The sequence below is a fragment of the Amblyomma mixtum genome, chromosome 3, assembly GCF_055824585.1.
Source record: "Amblyomma mixtum isolate Tamu chromosome 3, ASM5582458v1, whole genome shotgun sequence".
NCBI lineage: Eukaryota > Metazoa > Arthropoda > Arachnida > Ixodida > Ixodidae > Amblyomma > Amblyomma mixtum.
Window position 1 is genome coordinate 198,324,566 of NC_143014.1, and position 20,084 is coordinate 198,344,649.

The window sequence follows — 20,084 nt, forward strand, 5'->3', positions numbered from 1 at the left end:
TTCTTGGTCATTGAATCAAGTGCTGTGGCTTAAGTCCAACCTGTATTTACTATGCGTCATACATTCTAGCATGCTTGGCAGTTTTCGTGACAGTTGTGGAAAACACAGCCATCACAGCTAGATAATGATCTGCTGATACAAACATACTTAGAATGGGAATGGAATTATATATAGCAGTCGTATTGTGTTGGGAAAAATGCTTCAATACAAGTCATGCTGGAGTGCCTATTTTTTAAATGTCGGAGTCACCATACTGAGTTGAGTTCCAAGTTTAATTATTTTCCACTAGTGAGCAGGAATTTACAGATCATTGTAAAATATCATTTTGGCAGGCAGTGTGATGACACATTATACAGAAACATAGGAGCCTGCTAATGAAACAGCCATTGCAGATGTCATGACCAACAAGTGCTAATGGCACTTTTTTTCATGGTAGTGAAAGTGTGTCTTGCGTGGCAATTTCCGAAATTTTCACAGCAGTATGCATAGCATATCATAAAACAAGTGCACGTCTCGTATCCATCTAAACTACCCATAAATGGGCCTTAAGAACGTGTTGGAAGCAGTTTGGAGCAACATGGACTGAGAGGCTAAATCTTCATTAATGCAAGTCTTCTAGTGTGGAGCTGCCAGCAACATGGAGCTTTCATGCACATCACCATAGTGCTGTGTTTAACGTTATTTGTGTAAGTAAAATATCAGATTGTTGGTTTGTTTTATTTTGGGGTGAGTGTTAGTATTGTGTTTTTGGAAGAAAATATTTTTAAAGGAGCCAGAAAGGCCATGATTTAGGGCCTTTCTCTGAGCAATTGTACTTGTTTGATGCATGAATTTCTGCTACAGATCAGTTTTTAGTAGGGGTGTGCAAATATACAAAACCTTTGAATAGTGAATCAAATAGTGCATATTGAAATTTATTTGTGATGAATTGATTCTATTGTAAAGGTTTGTAATAGTCTTAAAATAATTTGCACGAAGTTCAAATAGGGCATATAGTTTTTTTTTTTTTCAAAGACTGTTTAAAAATCAGAGCCTACTCTGATGCTGCACAGCATACAGCTGCGATTGTTTATGTGGGCAGCAGGATTCAGCTTTGCTATGTGGTCCATTTGTGTGCCAGTGTTCACAATTCTCTTACATATGTCCTACAGGACTGGTTGACATGACTAGGTTTGGCAATATTTTGCGAACCTTGCCTTCATGTCCGATATCGGAGGCTCTGGCTCAAACTACACTCTCATCAACTCAGTTTTGGTGCTAGTTTATTCACTGTTGTCATCAGTAACAAAAGGTAATTGTACTAAGCATATGACATGACGGTCATAGATCTAATATACTAACGATGTTCCATGTCTCCTAGTAATAAGTGCCGCCGCGGTGGCTCAGCGGTTATGGTGCTCGGCTGCTGACCCAAAAGACGCGGGTTCGATCCCGGCCACGGCGGCTAGAATTTCTTTGGAGGAGAAATTCTCGAGGCCCGTGTACTGTGCGATGTCAGTGCACGTTAAAGAACCCCAGGTGGTCGAAATTTCCGGAGCCCTCCACTACGGCGTCTCTCATAGCCTCAGTCGCTTTGGGACGTTACACCCTATAAACCATAAACCAACCCTAGTAATAAGTGTTGCGTTTTTCAGCAGCCAGAATTTAACTTGATTTATAGCGCCACCACTAAAGCTTCACCGTTTTGCATGAATATTCACACAACTAGTGAATTATTGCAGAAATATTCTATTTGTATTAGATTTGTTTTTAACTACACTATTCATATTTGATTTTATAGCAAAGCTAGCTTATTCGTATTCAATTTGGCTTCAGAAAAGTGCTGTTCACACACCCTTAGCTTTGACGCTGGATAAAACATTATTTACAAATAGGAAGCAATGTAATTCTAGGATTCCTTCATCCATTATACTTATAATGAAATTTACGATAACAGCAGGAACTAGTGAGGTAGATGATTCGATGAACATAGCAATGCATCTATCTCTTGTTAAATGTGTGTTGCTGGTTGCTTTCTATGCACTGGCCAGCCAGTAGCCTTAATGACTATTTGGAGCATATCTTAAACATGTATTATGTATGAAGAAAAGCAAAGGAGGTATCTTTTAGCACTGCAGTTGATACGTACAGTGCAATCGTCAATGTACTGCACTTATGATAGAGCAGCATAGGCGTGTCGAAGTATAGCCTAGTAGCTTTTGTGGCTAGACCATGGGGGCACTGAGGGTGTCCAAGGGGTTCAGCTTCTCTAGGTAATTCTAGAGTCTGATCTGAATTGATTGTGCACCAAGAGTCATGTAAACATGTATGATTTACAGCCAAAAGAGTAAAAGGATGTTTAATGGCACCCCATAATATGAATTTCCACGTTTCAAACTTTTGGGTTTGAAGGCCCACCGCTTGTACACTTCCCTGCAGGAAGAACTTTTCATAGAAAATTTGATTAGGCAGAATGTTTGTCCTTGGATAAAAAGTTGTCTCTCAGCTCTTCTCACCCCTTTTCGTCTCCTCTTATTCCTACTGCACTGAAAGTTGCACGTCTGCACTGGCACTGTGAGATATTCACGAATCTTTGTCCATTGCCTGCACTTCATATTTTATTTTCTCCTTGTGTGTAAGTTGATTACTGCCAGTTTAGGTGGATGACTTGCAGTAAGTGCAGTGTTAAATTACTTCTCCAAGAACTCAGTCCATAATATGCTACCTTGTGCGCGATATTTGCTCTCGATTAGGCCAGTAGTTTGTGCAAAGAAATTTTTTAATATTCAGTAGATACATATGGAAGACTCTGTATAAGGAGGCGCAAAGATTTTTCTGGATGAATGAGGTGAATGCAGGGTTTGTATTCCTTGACGCTTCGTGTGCTTTCGTACTTGTCTAGAGCAGGTAACTATGTGAAGGTCTTCGTTCCACATGCAGTGGAAAAGATGGTAAATCAAAACCTAGTACGCCTACAAGAAAGATAGTGGAATATTTTAAAAATAAGCATACCAGGAAAATGCAACCCAAAATTTACAGAGCATTGGACCCGCTCGCTATATTATGCAGCAAGTGTTGGACGAGATTGACAGGATATGTGCAGCGAATGTTTAGCAGCAGTTCATGCATGTTCAGTAGATGTCTTTATTGTCTAGCTTAGCTAGCTGCCATGTGTTATCAAGATGTGGTACAGATGTAACATGAGAACACCACAATAGGCATAGAAATTTTTACTTCCTCTATGACATAGGTGTGTTCAGCCAGTTAGGCCTTTTGCTTGGCAAGTAGAAGGACTGAACAGGCGTTAAGAAAAGCAAAGGTAACAAAGTGGAGTGGCTCATTAGCGCTACACAGCATCATTTTTCGTGTTAACAGCCAGGAACTGGCTCAACCATCCTTGTTTGTCTTGGTGATAAGTCTTCGCAGGCAGGCCCAGCTACCACGTCGGCCGCACCCCCATCCCCGCATGTTTGCCACACTACCATAGAGAAAGATATTGGTAAAGTATGTTTTTCTATGACACTACACCGAAGCGGTCCCAAGGTCGTTATCTAGAGGGCTTGAGCTGTGGTCGGCGGAGAACAAGATGTGAAATTTCAATGCTGGTAGCGGTTCTCTCAGGTAATCATTGCGCAAGCGATGCCGAATAGCTACACGAATAATAAAAGAAAAAGCGCGTTGATTTCACGGTATTTGTCCCGCAGCACGCCACTCCAGGGCTTGAAACAAGCGTGCTCGCCTCTTAACATTTTGCGGGACTATTTGTCTTCGCTGCTTAAAGAATACTACAGTATGTATCTTGCTTGAACAAACACGTTTATTTGCAATGGGGTATCAACGCCAAGCTTTTCCGATTTTTATGTTTCCTGTCCTGAGTCTACTTATCTCTTTTATCTTTCATCAAGTAGCGCATTTGGCGCACAGTGACATCGCATAGTGACATCGACTGCAACCCCGCTTCGACAAAGGAATCGAACAGCGTGAGTGCTGCTTCTGTTTTCATTACGTGCAGCATTTTATGCAGCAGCTTTCGGTTCCTGGCGCCGCAACGCTGCGCAAAGCCCCTAGCGCAAAGGACTTTGCACTGCTTTGGTGCCCTCTGTGCCCGCAGTCCTCTAGCGCCCTCCAAACCTTTGCCACCTTTGCTTCTAACGCCCTCGCTTGCTTGCTCTACGCCCAGGGCCCTGGACTTTAGCTTGCTCTGCTCCCTCTCTTTCTCTCTCTCGGCGTGACCTCTTCGCGGGTGCGCTTGGTGCGTGTGGTGCGGTCTTGGCTGCTCTCCTCTGTTATGTAAGGTGAGCCTTCGTGTTTAGTCTACGAGGCTGTGGTTTAGTAGAAGCGCAGCTGAAGTGCATCTTTAATTTCATGAAGTGCATAGCTCTGTTTGCGTACGGGAGCGTTTTGATGTCGCACGTAGTTCCGGCCGCAGCTGATTACCTAGTAGGTACCGGTTAGAGGTCTCTTTTAATGCACACGTGAAGTCATCTGTTTTGCTACTCATCAGCGAAAGGAAACCACAGAGAGCCTGGTCACCCTAAGTATTCTTTTAAGTCTGTGTGTTAACTTGTTCCGATTCATGTCGGAAACCACCTGTGCGCATACTAAGCCTAGCTTACGAGTTCTTGAGGAAATATCTGCGTATGTGTGTTGCCCGAGCGTTTTTGGACAGGGCGCTGAAATTTTTCACGCGACGTGAAGTTAATGAGCGGAACTCCGCAAGAGAAGTGTTCACAACGCTAACGCTTGTTAGGATACGGGTACGTAATTTCTCTGAACGCAGCTGTCATTTAGCAAGTTGTAATCGGCTATTTCTTGCTTGCAGAACACGGAAACATTACGCATTGGCAACATGGACTTCATCGAAACTATTCAGAAGAAGGTACAAAAAGCTCAAGAACTGATAGACGAAATAGAAACAAGTCGGAAATGTCTCCAAAAAAACTGCGAAACTGTGAGTAGCATTTGTGCGAAGTTACGTCTGTATTCGGCACCATTGTTTAACCCTCGCTCTTTATCCCGCTTGCTTATTAACGCCTGCTTTACAATTGGGAAACTGGTTAACGAGCTTATTTCATGACTGCTTCATTGATAACATCTTGGGAGCACAGTAGCGCGTGCCATTACACGGCATCCCAATGGCTATGCGCTAGAGGATACTGCGTAGAAAATCCCAATGGCCATGCGCTAGAGGATACTGCGTACTAAAGTATATATTCTAGTAATTTCTATCGGCGCCTTATTGAAATGCATGTGCATCGGGCATGCGGCAAAGATACATTTTCGGCGGAGTGCGCAAGTGCCACTGCCACTCCCCACCTTCTATTGCCCTGGTTATGCAACATGCAGAAACATCAAATTCAGAGTTTTTAAACAATGTTTCTCCGCCGCTGCGTGTTTATCACAGTATTTTTCAGGTAAATTTATTATGCTTCTGGACCCTGTACATGCATGAAGTTCACTGAATATTTTTTTTTTTCGACATTACACAAAAGTACCCCAAGTTTCACCCACTTATTGCTAAGCTATGGCCATCAGATTTCAAAGATAAATAGGTGCGTGGAAATGAGCCTAGTAGCTGGCTGGTAGTGCCACATTCAGCATTGTGACAGCTGCCTTGTGGGTGTTTTTTTGTCCCTTGCAGTTGTCCACATAGGTGCTATATAATTGCAGGTGAACAGCTTCATTGACTGCTGTTATCTCCCTGGTCGCTTGTGATGATAACTTTCTGATTACGATTCTGCTCTGGGCTATTCAGTTCCTCTGATAGTACCAGTTGCTTATTGAGTACATAAGTCAAGGAGACTTTCCACTCGTCCACTTGTGCAGTGGCTTGCTAGTAAAGATCGGAGAGCATTGTTGCTTTGGCACCATGCTCTGCTGTCGCATTGATGTGCTTGTAGCCACTGGTAGTAACATTACATAGTGTTGGGTGCTGGCTGGGGCAGCTAGACCACAGCTAATCAAACATCCAGTATGTGCATGTGATCTGCTTAACAGATTGGCCATGTCTTGTGTTGTGACTGGGCAGTTGAAAGGAAAAATTAATGTAAATTTTTAATTTTGTTTTATTGTACTTAATGGTTTTTATATGGATAAATTATCTCTCTATAAAGAAATCAAAAAGCCCATTTGGTTTGGCTGGTCATCACCTTTTGACAAATGCACCTTGCATTTTTTGTTGGCCAGACAAAGCCATGTTGAACAAGAGGTAATTTGTGCATGGTGAGATGAGATGAGTGGCATTGGCTGTAACCTGTCTTGGTTCTTAGTGCCATAGTCTATGATCGCCCCTTATCATGAATTACCTTGTATGTGCTATGCATGCATGCCACATTGGAACAAAACTGTCCATAAATTTTCTAACTTGCATTTCGGCACTTGGCAGTGTTAAACATTGTCACAGAGCATGAATTGAGCATTAAGACTGTTAGTGTTCTTTACCCCAGAATATCATCGTGACACTCTGTGCAGTCAAGACCTTTGTGCATGTTGTCTTAAAACACACACAAAAAAAATGGGCTGGTGATATTGTGTATTCGCTGCTGCATTTGTGTTGTGATGATAGCATGACAAAGCAGTGCATTTCACACTAAAGGAAAACCTCTTTGTAGCCATCCAGCCACAGAAACTGACGTGGTTCCTTGAAAGCAGTCTTTATACCGTCAGCTGAAGTTTATTGCTCCGACCTATAGCATGTGTCAGTAGCAAGCAGAAGAACTGGCACAGATAGCCAGACATTGACAAAAGTGACTAAGTGGGAAAAAAAAGAAGAATCATTCAGCTCCTGATAGCAAAGTCAACTCCTTTTACAGAAGGTCTATGGAAGGCGTATAAACGCAGCGTTCAGGCTGGCGATGTTTGCTGCTTCAGTAATCTCACGAGTGATTTTGTCTCTGCATCTGCGCAGCATGCTTGTGTTTTGGCACTGCCCAGATGCCGGGAAATTTATCTCGTCACATTGTAGGTGTGCTCTTTTAGTCTTACTTTTAGACATCTGCTGCTTTGACCTATGCATGCATGACCGCATGAAAAAGGAATAGAATAAATGACTCCTTCAGCACATGATACGAATTGCTGGCGATGTTTTCTGGCGCCACTGTAGTTTCTGTACCCATTTGATTCATTCGCTTGCACAGACTTGACAAGCGATCTGGAACTGAAAAAAGAACATCTGGTCCGACTCTTCTTCCTTTCTGAAATTGTGTGAAATCTTGTGTGCGTAGGGTATGATTGTGAACATCTTTTCTTGCTTAATTGACGCTGTCGGTTATAATAGAGCGTGCCTTTTTTGTTGCATGTAGCAAAGCCTCCACTCCTGAGAATAAGATTGTCGGCGGGTATCCGGCCTGCTCTAGTCTGCGCGTCCGACTTAAAAAGGTTTCTTCCAACTTGTGGTCGTATGATTACTGATCGCATTCCTGAAGCATGAATTACACTTCATAACCAACTTGGAGTGAGCTAAATCAAAAAGGGAGAAGGGGCTTGTTGGCCCGAAGCTCAAAGGCCCAGGAGCTGTTATCAAAAGCTAGATGTTTCTCTTTCTTTTCCTACTTGATCATTGTTTTTGATGCCTGACCATCTGTGTCAGTTCTTGTTGTTATTTGATGCTTTCTGTATATTTGCCGAAAGGTCAGAGCAATAAACTTTTGGACAGTTCAGCGCCTGTGCCTTGCCTTGCCTTCCTTTGTCCACCGTGTGCTTTGTGTGCTGTGTTCAATTTTCAGTCTTTGTAGCTACAGATTGTAGCCTGATCCAAGGCTCTAAGCAGGGTTTCACAATTATCTCAACATTTTTATTTGTCTTTCAGCTCAGAGATGATGTAGACACAGCCTGCAACCAGCAGATAGCTACCATTTGCCACCGAAAGGACCAGTTATGGCGTCAGGTTGACTTGCTTACTGCTGAGCAGGAGAGGCAGCTCGAGTCGGACTTGGCCAGGTTGCATCAGTATCAAGGCAGCCTGCTCTCCCTGCTTCAGCTCTACACTGCGGGCACACTGAAAAGTGATTGCAATGCATTCTCCTGCCTGGAAGACCTTGAATTGTGAGTATAACAGAGGATGCATGCAGTATAAACTGCTAGGGTTTGGCTCTTTGCCCTCAGAGCAGTGCTACAAATGCTACATTTCGTTGCAGGTACTCTAAACACAAAAGTAAACGTGGGTTTTGTGATTACCTTTAGCAGATAGGGAGCGTGGAACTAGACGATGGCACCATGGTGCAAGCTGAATCTTCTGGAAGGAAAGCCATCTGATAGTGTACTCTGAAAAATTGTGTATGGAGTAAGAAAGTTGTTGTGATGTCTCTCCTGAGGTGTTGTTAGTCCTGAACAGTGAATTCAGTCCACTGCATCAAGTAACTTCTGAGTGAATCTGTTAGTAACTTGAATTATAGCAGGTATATACCTGGTTGATGCTAGTTGTCCCTTTCAAGGTGCCTGACTGAGGGCTGGTGCTTCCCTCTGAAGCATCAAAAGTGTGATTGTTTTGGCTAATCTTTCTCCCTTTCTCTTCATTTGCACCCTGTTATGTTTCACTTTTGTAGGAGGGACTGACAACATGTACCAGCCCAACTGGGAACAGAAATGAGCTGGGGTTTATTTAGGATTGAGGTTTGGTTGCTGTGACATAAATGAGCTGGGGTTTATTTAGGATTGAGGTTTGGTTGCTGTGACATAGGGGTTGTTAAATGTGGGGCCCTGTTAGTTGAGGAGGCTACGAAGAGGTGGCATGACCGGAAGAGAAGCGACATTGCCGTTGTGCGAGCATATTGCATAACACGCCCTTCTTTAATGAGAATTAAGGAATTTGCATACAGAAGATCTTGGTTATCTGCAGTTACTCCTTGTGTTTTCATAATGCGGAGGAGGCTTGCTCTTTCTTCCTGAGCTAGTTGTGTGATGTGGGTGAGGAGGTATTTGGGGTGGTTGAGGAGGAAGTGCCAGGTACTCTTACTCTCGGTTTTGTTGTGGAGGGCTAGGGTCGATTATCTCATATTCTTCCGGCAAAGTTTGCACAACAGGACATTCCACCGCTGTTCGAGGTCACAGGTGGATTCGATTTCTTATGAATATGCCTCCAGCGTCTGTTTTGACAATATCTTCAAGGCTCTGGGCCCATGTTTATTACAGTGACTTTTGTCCAATTGCAATTATTGTGGAGCCATGCGGGTTGACTAGGAAAGAGCAGGGGAAAGTTTGTTGTGTGCACGTGGTAGCGCACTTGTGTGGGCTTGCTTGCAGGAGATTCTGACGAGGGCCAGCTGGAAAGCCTGGTTTCAAGGCATTCAGTAGAGTTGGTAAGAATGTGTGAGTCTTTCTACATATCTGAAGCTCAGCTGGTGATTTTTGTCCCGATTTTGGTGTGGAGTGATAAGCACTATTGCTTGGTCCTTGCCTTCATCGGTTGTTTTGGATATGATCGACTTGATGGTCTGTATTCTCTTCGTTTGGCCATTGCTGCGAGGGTACAAAAGAGAAGATGGCCGGTGTGTCAGTCTGTCACTGAAGAACTTTCTGAGCTCACCGCTGTGGAAAGGTGGTCCCTGGTCTGAGACGATCGCCATTGGAATGCTAAACCTGTCAAAAGTTTATTTTAAACCTGTTTCATTGAACTTTCTGTGGTTGTTGCATCTGTCTGACTTCCACAATGCACAGTGCCCAGAAGCATAATAACCAAAAATATTTATTTCAGAATACTGCAGGTGAATGCTTGGCCCAAGCAGGAGTGAAATATATGCTTTCTACATGCAATTAAAAGGAGCGGATGAAATGTATGAAATACAGAAACTCACAAATTTGCACAAATTTAGCTTGTAAAGAGGCGTTCCAGTTCGCCAACGAAATCTGCACATTGAAATACATGTGTCAGCAAGGACTTCCAGTCTTTGACAATTCTAGGGAAGTAACTGTATTTAGAAGTATTAGTTTTAGCAGAGGTTAGGGCAAGTGAGTGTTCTTCCGGAGGAATGTAATGTGGAAGTTTATTTTTTCCTGCGAAGCCGTTGTAGAGAAATGTCAGCTGATTAGGTTACCTGGCGGTTTTCTTCATCGCTTGTTGAAGCTTTTACTCTGCTTTTCTTAATCCCATTGTGTTTTCAATTGCCTTCTCTCATTTCATGTTTCGTTTGACATAGCTTTCGATTGCCTTCTCTCATCTCATGTTTCGTGTGACATAGATTCAGTGGCTGTCACCTTTGTTTGGTCTGGAGCAATTGCGTAAGGCGAGAGTTGGTGTTGAAGCTATGTTATGGAAGTAAAGCCCAGATGGAGCTTTTCTTTGTTTAGCTTCAGGTTGTTGGATCTGGAGATGGCCAGCACTTGCCTTGGGTTGCTTGCATGCTCTTGAAGGTTTTTTGATGCCGCAAGGATGTCAAAAAAGGGCTTGATGGTTAGTTGCCGCTCAGGAACCCTGTCTGGCTTGCTGGAAGAGTCCAGGAGCTGTTGCAAGACTCAAAGGAACCTGAGGAAACTGTAGCACCCCCAGCGTGTCAAGAAAGTGCACAGTAACGAGCTTGCCTTATCTAAGACTAGCTGGTAGAATGCATTTTTAGCGTTGAGAACAGAGGAAATTTTTGCGCCACTTAGCATTGCCAACAACTCTTCAGAAACTGGACCTGGTTGTGCTGTCTCTTGGCAGCTGTGTTCAGGTTTTGGGGTTCCCAACACAGCAGTACATTGCCGGCAGCATGGACGAGTAGGGCTTTGTGAGTGGCGGGTGGCTGAGTAGCATACTCGCATGCCAGTTCATAGACATGACACAGAAAATCCCAGGTGAGAACTGAAAAGGAACTGAGATTTATCCAGGTTGAGGTTTGGTGGTTGTAACGTAGGTGGCGCTGCATGTGGGGGCCTTGTTTAGGTGAGACAACAGATAGATGGCTCATCTGAAAGAGAAGTGGCGTTGCCATTGAGTGTATAGATGTTTTACAGCACCGTATCATGGGGGCTGCCATCTTTGATCACGTGATCATGCCGTCGTTACACGCCTCCTGACTGCTCGGGGCTCGCCTCGTCGCGAAGGCTGCTGCGTCTAATGGTTGGGTTCAGGCAGGCAGGCAGTATTTGGCAAGATACAGTTGTAAAGGAGTGGGCAGACACCCATCAGCCTAACATAAAAAATTTTGGTACGCTTGACGCTCGGCATGCAGACATGGAAATGCTCGTGGTCTCGTTAGATGCAATTAATCAGCTTCACTCTGAGCGTGTGGAGTCACTTTTAATGGCTATCTCGCATGGATCGCGAGCAAATGACAACCACCCAGCACAACAACCGCAAAGCAGATGCTTTAATCTGAATACAGTCCACGAAAACCGCGCTACTTGGGGCAAAATTGAAAAGTAGCACCAAGACGGCCCGTAATACACGGACTGACTGTAAGCGCTGTCCGCTCGCATGGCTGTGCAGTGCATAATAAACAGTAGCGGTATGTAGGAGCGTAATTCGTCTTTTTTTTTTTCGTTCCTAATTCGGCCTCGGGCGCTCCTTTTACTAATGGCAGTACACCATAACTTACGAGCAATGGGGTCTCAGCACAGTGCACATCAACTGAGAGCACGAAGTGACGGTTTCGGTGGTGGAACAGCTTCTTCATGCGGCTGTGCTGTGCACTTGCCCTCGCAGATTTTTCAAGATCGAAACCTTTCTTTATTGGCTGGCGAACATGTTTGTTGCGTTCGCCAGTTCGGAAAGGGTGCATGGCGAACGGGCGCGAACATTGGCATTACCTCCTTGTGCATTTCGGTTCCGTGAAGCTCGCAAACGACCGCATCCCGCACCTTTAACTCTCTGTCGCAATTCTTGCAAGCCACAACACAGCACGTATTTCCTCTGCCTTTTCACATCGTTTAAACAACACATTGGCCAGCACCCGCTAATTTTCCACTGCTGCATCAAGGCGTACACGCCGGGGACTTGCAAGGCCCGTAATGGCGCCGTGTTCTGAGCGCACGTGTGGCGCCGTCTGGTCACAAACGGAAGAACTGCGCGCTGTAAACGGTCTGTACATGACACATCCCTGAAAAACTTTTTACAACTGTTGTGTCGAACAGCTACCCCTTTACATTATGTTGCAATTAGGCGCAAGCATGTGGAAGTGTGTAAGCACATGACATGGCAGCCACATCAGTGCTGCCATTGTGTGTGCTTGTGCTACTTGGTGGGCATGGGTTACTGATCACTTGACAGCTTTTAGGTGTTGCATGGCCTTTGTACAAGGGTCTCTAACCTCAATTTGACGAGTGGGCTGCATTGACAAGCCTTTTATCGTCATGAAATGGCCGCACTTCTTTTCTGCTTTCTTGGCTGGCTGTGAGGTCAAACTCTAGAAATTTATTTGTACACTATAAGATTGATGTTTTGGAAAATATTCGTAGCATCAGAAATTAGTGCCATCCAAAACAAACAAAACCCATGTGCAGAAGCATGGGAAATACGTTCATGGAGGTCTGGTTACACCTGGCAGGATTTATTTAAGGTCTCAAACCACCGCCCACTACGTGGTGCGTACTGTGTGACTGGCGATCTTGATGTCGGGATGGTTGGCAGGGCTTAAATGTTCAAGGGTGTGGTATTCGCTCGCATGTTCATAACATCCATGTGTCGCGAAGGAGTGTTCAGAAATTAGAAACTTTGCACATCTGCATATGTGCACAATGTACTCCAGCCAAGGAATTTTACAAATTCGTGTCAACCGTGACCGTATCATGGAGATCATACTGTGTATACATATGAACTTACAATTTTTTTTTGCACAAGTTTCTTTTTTAAGCCTGAATAAGCCATTGTAGAAGTTTCTTTTGAATAAGCTGCGTCATGAGAAGCTAAGATGTGAGCAACTTCCTTAAGCTTTCAAGCAACCATCAAGTGAAAGAGTAGGTTAGGCTCAGTGCACTAAAAAACAAGAAAAAAAAAACAACTTGAAAATCCGAACATGCATCCTGCTGTTTATTTACATTGAGGGCAGATGAAACTGATGTGACTAAATTGATGGTGTCGTACTTGAATTGACATTGGAGCCAAAATTAAACTGCTGTCATTGGCATCCTTATCATTGTCATGCAAAGCACGCAAGCTGCAAAAATTAGTGTTAAGGAAGGCTTTGATCATTGCATCCTGTGTGAGAAAGATGGCATCACTGTGCATGGCATATAGCCATCATAAAATAATGTTGCTAAACATGTGGACTATAAAAATAGCCTTTTTGTTTGTGGAGTCCTTGCGACATATTTAATTCTTCATCATTGCATGCCTCTGTGCAGGCCGAACGTGACCACAGTGGTGCCACAGTTGCACTTTTCCAAAACAGGGGAGACAGAGCTGGAGCAAGCAGTGAGGAGGTTCGGTTCTGCCAAGTTGCAACATGCCTGCATGCCAGGCATGAGCTACAAGGAACCTGCTAAAGGCTCTGACTCGAATGAATCTTGGCTCCTGTGTGACATGGTGGGTAATGCATGCAGTGTTGGAACCACTAACCTGCTCATTGGCATTGAACCTCCAGTTTATCTCTAGCACTGTTCTTGTGCTATGTGTTACAGTTGTATTATTGTGACGCAGCAAGGGTGCTGTGTTTGTGGCATGCATGGTGCAACATAGTTTGCCAGCGTGTCCCACATAGTGGTATAAAATCCGCAACGCCTGAATGAAACAGTCATTGTTCCCTGGAATGCCATCCTGTCAATTTAATACCAAGCAGGGCCTTTGTTGGGCAAAACCAAATGCGTTCCTGTGTTTGCAGCTCGAACAAGATGTATTGAACAGCAGTCTATGTGTGGCAGAGTGGTTCAACATGCGGGCTTAAAACTGCAGTCACATGGGGTTCAAATTCTGCTAGTGCGTGGGAACGCTATTGCATGATGCACCAAAACTGTAGACACTGGTGATCTTCAGTGGCTGTGGGGTCTCAGTGTGATGTGTGCTTAATTGAAAATGATTTGAAGATTTGAGCAGTGCTCATTTGATTAGAACATGTCTTCTTGTCTGTTTGTTTGATTACCCAAAGTCTTTACTTATTTGCTTGTAGGCAAACATGCAGTAGTCCCTGCATAACTTTTAACAGCTCCATCTATGGTGGGTGAGCACCATCGACATATGCACTTGCATCATGCTACCGTTCTTTATCATTGCTTTTAAGAGATCTTTCGTTGAAGTGTCATGTAAATTTACTTGTGTCACAGTATGCTAAAGGTCTGTAATGGATATGGATATGCAAAGGTTGGCATGGATATGCTCCAAATCCGCCTTTCTCATTTTCTTGTGCTGCAACCTGGCATACAACGCTGGAACCTGACTGGTAGGGTACTGCGCCGGACGGAGAGGCCTCCTCCATATAGCTGAGTGCTGCCTTGTTGCTGCGGAACATGTTTGGTTTTCCTTGCTTTCCTTGGTTCTTGGCGGCGATGCCACACTCGCAGCTCTTGATACATATGATGCGAGCACATGCATAACGCAGCTTTCTCCGGTGGCTTCTTTCTTGCTATTCACTCAGTCACGTTGATAACGGCTCAGAGCACTCACCCGTTTAGCCTTGTTGCTTGAAAAAGCGAAAAGCGTCGGGGCGAAGTCTGGGTGCCGCTTTGACATCCAGGGTTTTCCTGCCCATGAAAAAAAGGCTTCAACATAGAGTGCACACGTGTCTAAGCTCAGTGCCTCGTCTGTACCTGTCACAAAGTGATTTCCACTCACTCTTGAGATGGCTCTCAAGGGCAGCTGTGATTGTAAAGCTGGTGAACAGCTTTGATGCATGCTTTGCGTCGAAGACGGTTTCGTGAAGCGCTCGGGAACCGAAAAAATCCGAGGACACTTCCCTTCATACATTGAGAATTACAGCCATACGCGACACAAAACGTTAGGTGTGTCACACTCAATGGTCAGCACGACGACTGCAGCAATGTGTACGGTGTAGCCAGCCAGTTCATTTTCACTTCCAGTGTGCTTGCGATGCTGACGCCAGGGGATGTGTGCATGTGCGGTCGCGTCGTGAAAAATGCAGATGCTGGCATTTTCACGAAATGTAAAAACTGCAAGAAAGCTAATGTATAGTACAGACATCTTTCTGCACTGCTTTTTGATTACTTTAGCTCGTGTGATTAATTTTTATTACTAAGGCCCCTAATTTTCTTTGGCAGAAAATTTTAAGTTTCATGAATGTAGAACAAAGTATCTGCAATATTTCTGCGGCAAGTCTTTCGCACAGAGCGGCGACTGCGCTGCCACTTCTTGCCTCAGTGTTTCGTGTCTCTATCTGCATAGTGCAGTGCCCATTCATTCCTTTTTTTTCCTTCCCTACTCCATGCGGCTGTTTCACTGCCTTCTCTTCTTTCTCAACAGCCCGCGCCGCTTTCTTTGCATTGTAGCAACTCTTTCTCGTTAGTGTGTGCTGCACGTTTTGCCTCAGTGGCCTTAGGTCTTCGAGAAGTTGTCTTTTCCTCGTGGCTGACAAGCCTGGTGATTGAGCTCACTGTGTAGGTATATCAAAGAACAGTGAAAAATAAAAATTAGGGGGACACATGCAACCTCCATCTTTAAGGCTTTGAAGTGACAGCGTTAATGGCTCCCTTCAGCAGTTTCACTTCACACCGAGTCACTGTTCTTTGTTCTTATTCACGCATTTATCACAACTAGTTTCCACATTGTCTTCCACAGTTCCACATAGCTTATCCACACTGAAATTTGCACACATAATGTTATTCTAATTAGTATCTCATTATTTAGCACATCTGCAGTTCACTGCACTAATTACGACATTACTGAGCTTCAGATTAAGCTACCTCCCTCCCCCCACTTGTACCTCAGCCAAATCAACATGCTTATGTGGCTTAGTCGGTAGTTTGCTTGGCTGGCAGCCAAAGGGGCATGAGTTTGAGTCCTGACTAAAAGTTATAGAAATTTTTCTTTACATAAAATGAATTACTGTACAAAGTTGAGTTGCCTAACATGCACCAATTTTTAATTCACATTAAAAGTCCTGTTTTTCAATTATTTTCATTCCAGACATACGTGTGACTTGGGTTTCTCGACACCACAGTGCGTCAGGACGACTGAACAGAAGCCTTAATGTTGTTGCATTAAAGCTATACACGTAGCTTGGTTCCAGAACGTGAGCTGTTTTCTGAAGTGGACGGTTTAAGAAAAAAAACTCTCGTTCTGTTTGTGCAAATAGGGCAGTACTGTTTTCGACAGGTGCCTAGGTTATGAGTCTTCCCATATAAGTGTGCGAACGGATTGCTGCTAGAGCCGCAGCGCTTCATGAGCAAGCTTGCTTAAGCAGATGAAGCAGTAAGCTTGTAAAGTCATCGGCAGAACTTTGTTTGTTACCAGGCTCCACCTTGCAAGAGAATTTAGACGATTAAATTCGATTCCCATTATTCTATTATTCCTTCCAATATGAACATGCACAATATTGAAAACTGAAAATGTGACTGCTAATATGCAGTTCCGTCAAAAATGCTGAAGTTCATGATTTTTCATTGAATTGCAGGAAACTAGGGGCCTTCTTTAAGGACTATAGACACCAAATTTTTGCTTGCGTGTTTTCCTATTTCAAATGATGCGTTAGACATCAGTATAGATGGATCACCCTGTGATGTTTTCCTATGAGTGCTGATTAAACTATAATTGAATTTCGCTGCCGTGGTGACTCAGTCGTATGGTGCTTGGCTGCTGACCCAAAAGACGCGGGTTCCATTTTGGCTATGCTGGTTGAATTTCAATGGAGGCGAAATTCTAGAGGCCCATGTACTGTGCTATGTCAGTGCACGTTAAAGAACCCCAGGTGTTTGAACTTTCCGGAGCCCTTCACTACGACGTGCCTCATAGCCTGAGTTGCTTTGGGACGTTAAACCCCCATAAACCATATAATTGAATTGCTTCTTGATCCTGGTTTGTTTACGGGTTTGTCAACCAAACGATGGCTGTGACGTGTAGTTGGTCTTTACGTCATGTGAGGCAGGAAATATAACTGCTGATGCACTGTTTGTTGTCATTCCAGCTCTTAAAGAAGGCCGGTTTAAGTGTTGGATTCAATTAAAACTACGTATCAGCTTTTATATTGCAGTGTTTTTCCATGCTTCATGTGACCTGAAGTCCAACTACACGTCACAGCCATTGTTCGGTTGATGAAACCAAAACTCAAACACTGTGAAAAGAAATTCAATTATGAATTATTTAGTGGTCGTAGGCGAAAACCACACATACTGTCAGTATTCTCAGTGGTTATGGTGCTCGGCTGCTGACCCGAAAGACGCGGGTTCGATCCCGGCCGCGGCGGTTGAGTTTCTTTGGAGGAGAAATTCTAGAGGCCCATGTACTGTGCGATGTCAGTGCACGTTAAAGAACCCCAGGTGGTTGAAATTTCCGGAGCCCTCCACTACGGCGTCCCTCATAGCCTGAGTCGCTTTGGGACGTTAAACCCCATAAACCAAACCAAACCAAACCAAACCAGTATTCTAATGGCTTAACGCATCATTTGAAAGAAGAAAACATGCAACGAAAATCAGGTGTCTAGTCCTTTAATACGTGATTTTACTTATCGAAAGAGAGTGCAGAACAAAACCACATGGATTCTTTAATGGTTTAGGAAAAGCACTAGCTCGGATGTAGCAGCAGTTGTTCATTCTGATCCTGCAAGTGTTCAGAAATATGAAACGTGAAGTCAAAGTGCAGAATTGGTACGTGCAGCTGTTTCAAAGCACGTGACTGACTCTGTTGCAGGACAACTGCAGTGGTGAAGACGAAGTGGTGGCTGCTTCCCTACCGAAGTCCCTGTCGGCAACATCCAGCTCGATTGAAGCAGTGTCTATGGATGAAGAGGATACACCTGGCACATTTAGCAAGCTGGTGCGTAAATATGTTTGGCGTTAATGTGAATATGTCAAAAGAGAGCTGTTGTCACGTTGAATGCAAAATCAACTAATAGCTGCTCCTGGAGGGTTTTGACCATTTTGAGATGATGTCCGCATCCTATATGTCTATGTGCTTTCGTTTTTTGTTGCGGTAGATTTTAAAACATACTAAGTAAAAGAGTTTTTAAATGGAAAAAACAGCAAACTGAAATGCGATGCAGCTGAAGGCGGTGCTCTACGTGATGCGACGGTCACAGCAATAACATTTCTGGTAGAACACTGTTGTATGCATTGAGTTGCTAAAATAGCAACTGCTTTTCCTTCCTTTTTATGAAACATCTAAAAAACATGTATTACTGCATATAGGTTGACCTATATGCGGAGCTGACCTGTTGCGGGCATCGAGGTAGTTCTAGCTGAGCCACGGGTAGCGCTAGCTTCAAGCTGGCGCTTCAGGATGCATGGAGCTTCATGGGTCAGAAAAGCAGGAGTCGGCTTATTACGCAACAGTGAAGCAACTTTTTGACCGAAAACAAGCCTTTAGTTTTGTTCATGTGTAGTGCAGTTGTCTATGGGCAGGTAATATTCGTGAGACAACAAACACAAGGTTACTTGCAGAAGTCTTCATAGTTGAGAAGAATCTGGATTTTCACCTCCTGGTATTCTTTAAAGAGCATGCACTGACATCGCTTAGCATACTGGCATTTTTTTGCATTGCAGCCTTACTGAAATGTTGCTACAGCTGAGATTTGACCCTGCAACCTCGTGCTTAGCTACTGTGCTGCTGTAGTGGGTTGGGACTTTTTGACATTGTGTAATTCGAGGAAAAGATAAATCGTTTTATTTTAATGCACTCATAGCTTCGCTTAAATTAAAACATTTTGCTTTGATGTTTACAGGCTGCAGATCACCCTAAAAGTTCTCACATAACAGATGTTGAGCAAGACCAGTCACCATGGCTCCTGGCAAGCAGTGGATATGTTGGGAACAGTGAAATTTTCAAGCTGACTAGAGCACTGAGTGAAATTAGCACTACAGAAACCAGAAACCACGAAGAGGTTGACAAGGCAAACTGGCTGCTCTTGCCAAGGGATTCTGTTGCTTTCAGGAATGATTCTCTGATAAGCATGGCATCAGATAACTCTGAGTGGCTGCTTTCTGGTAAAGCCAGCCCCATGCTGACTACCAGGTCATACACAATGAAGATCAGAGACATGTTTAAGCCATACTTTGACCATAAAAATAACAGCATCTGGGTAGCTTGCGGGAAAAATATGCCATGAAATAATTTTATACATTATAGACACTGGCTATATGAAAATAAACAAGATCTATGCTCATTTCAATGTGTGCTTTATTTTTGTTACATTTAATGTGTGTCTATTGAATAAGGTTACTTTTGTTTCCATATGGCCATGAAGCCTTTGGAGTTTTTTTTCCATATGGCCTTTGCTGAAGCTTTACAGGGTTAAGCTTGATGGTCTCAACAAATTTGCTTTATCCTTGCTTTGCTGTGAAAATATGAAGGCTGCAGCCAATTGGGGGTTCGACGAAATGCAGGTGTTGTATGTGACATGAAATAGAACTTATCTGTAAGCATTTGTGCACTGGTAATGTACTAAAGCAGGGGTTCTCAATTTGGCTTCCCCAGAACCCCAGTGCTCCTTGGAGTGGTTTTTGGGGTTCCCAGCCACCTGAATATATGAATGTCTCAATTCCCGCCTTTCTTTTAGCCACCTTATATTGGGACTAACCACTTTGTAATTATTGTTGACTCTACCTGAACCAGTCATTATTAACTGAATTTGAGCATTTCTTGAGGTGCCGTGTGTCTGCATGCTTCTTACCGCATGTGTGTCAGGCTGAAAGCCAAGACAGGTGGGGTTCCTCAGCACCTTTTGAAAGCCATTGGGGTTCCCCGAGGCTAAAAAGATTGAAAACTCCTGTACTAGATTATATTAGAACCTCAATTATTCGAGCTCAATTGATTTGAAATTCCAGGTAACTTGAAGAATTTGTGTGGTCTCGTGATTTGTAATGCAAGTTTCTACTTGTACAACTAAAACTTAGATACTTTTTTTTTTGGCCAGCCAGGGCGTCGAATTTGGGGGCGTCAACTTTTACGCTGCAATATACAGTTACTGCAAATTTCATCCAGGAAAGGTGTGTTCCCACAATGAAAGTTTTTGCTGTGCTTAGTTCATTCAAATATTTCTTGCAGTCCCAGTGACTTCGAATTAATGAGGTTTTACTGGATATGTAATGCT

The 20,084-nt window shown here is 43.7% G+C and overlaps 1 protein-coding gene across 1 annotated transcript; it reads left to right on the forward strand.

Moving 5' to 3' along the window:
• The first annotated feature begins 4,140 nt into the window (after nucleotides 1-4,140).
• On the forward strand, nucleotides 4,141-19,157 carry LOC149353254 (uncharacterized). Its single transcript, XM_089582430.1, has 6 exons — nucleotides 4,141-4,274; nucleotides 4,802-4,930; nucleotides 7,787-8,022; nucleotides 13,237-13,417; nucleotides 17,687-17,812; nucleotides 18,717-19,157. The coding sequence occupies exons 2-6, from the start codon at nucleotides 4,829-4,831 to the stop codon at nucleotides 19,098-19,100; spliced, it is 1,029 nt and encodes a 342-aa protein (XP_089438556.1). The 5' UTR covers nucleotides 4,141-4,274; nucleotides 4,802-4,828; the 3' UTR covers nucleotides 19,101-19,157.
• Nucleotides 19,158-20,084: the final 927 nt, after the last annotated feature.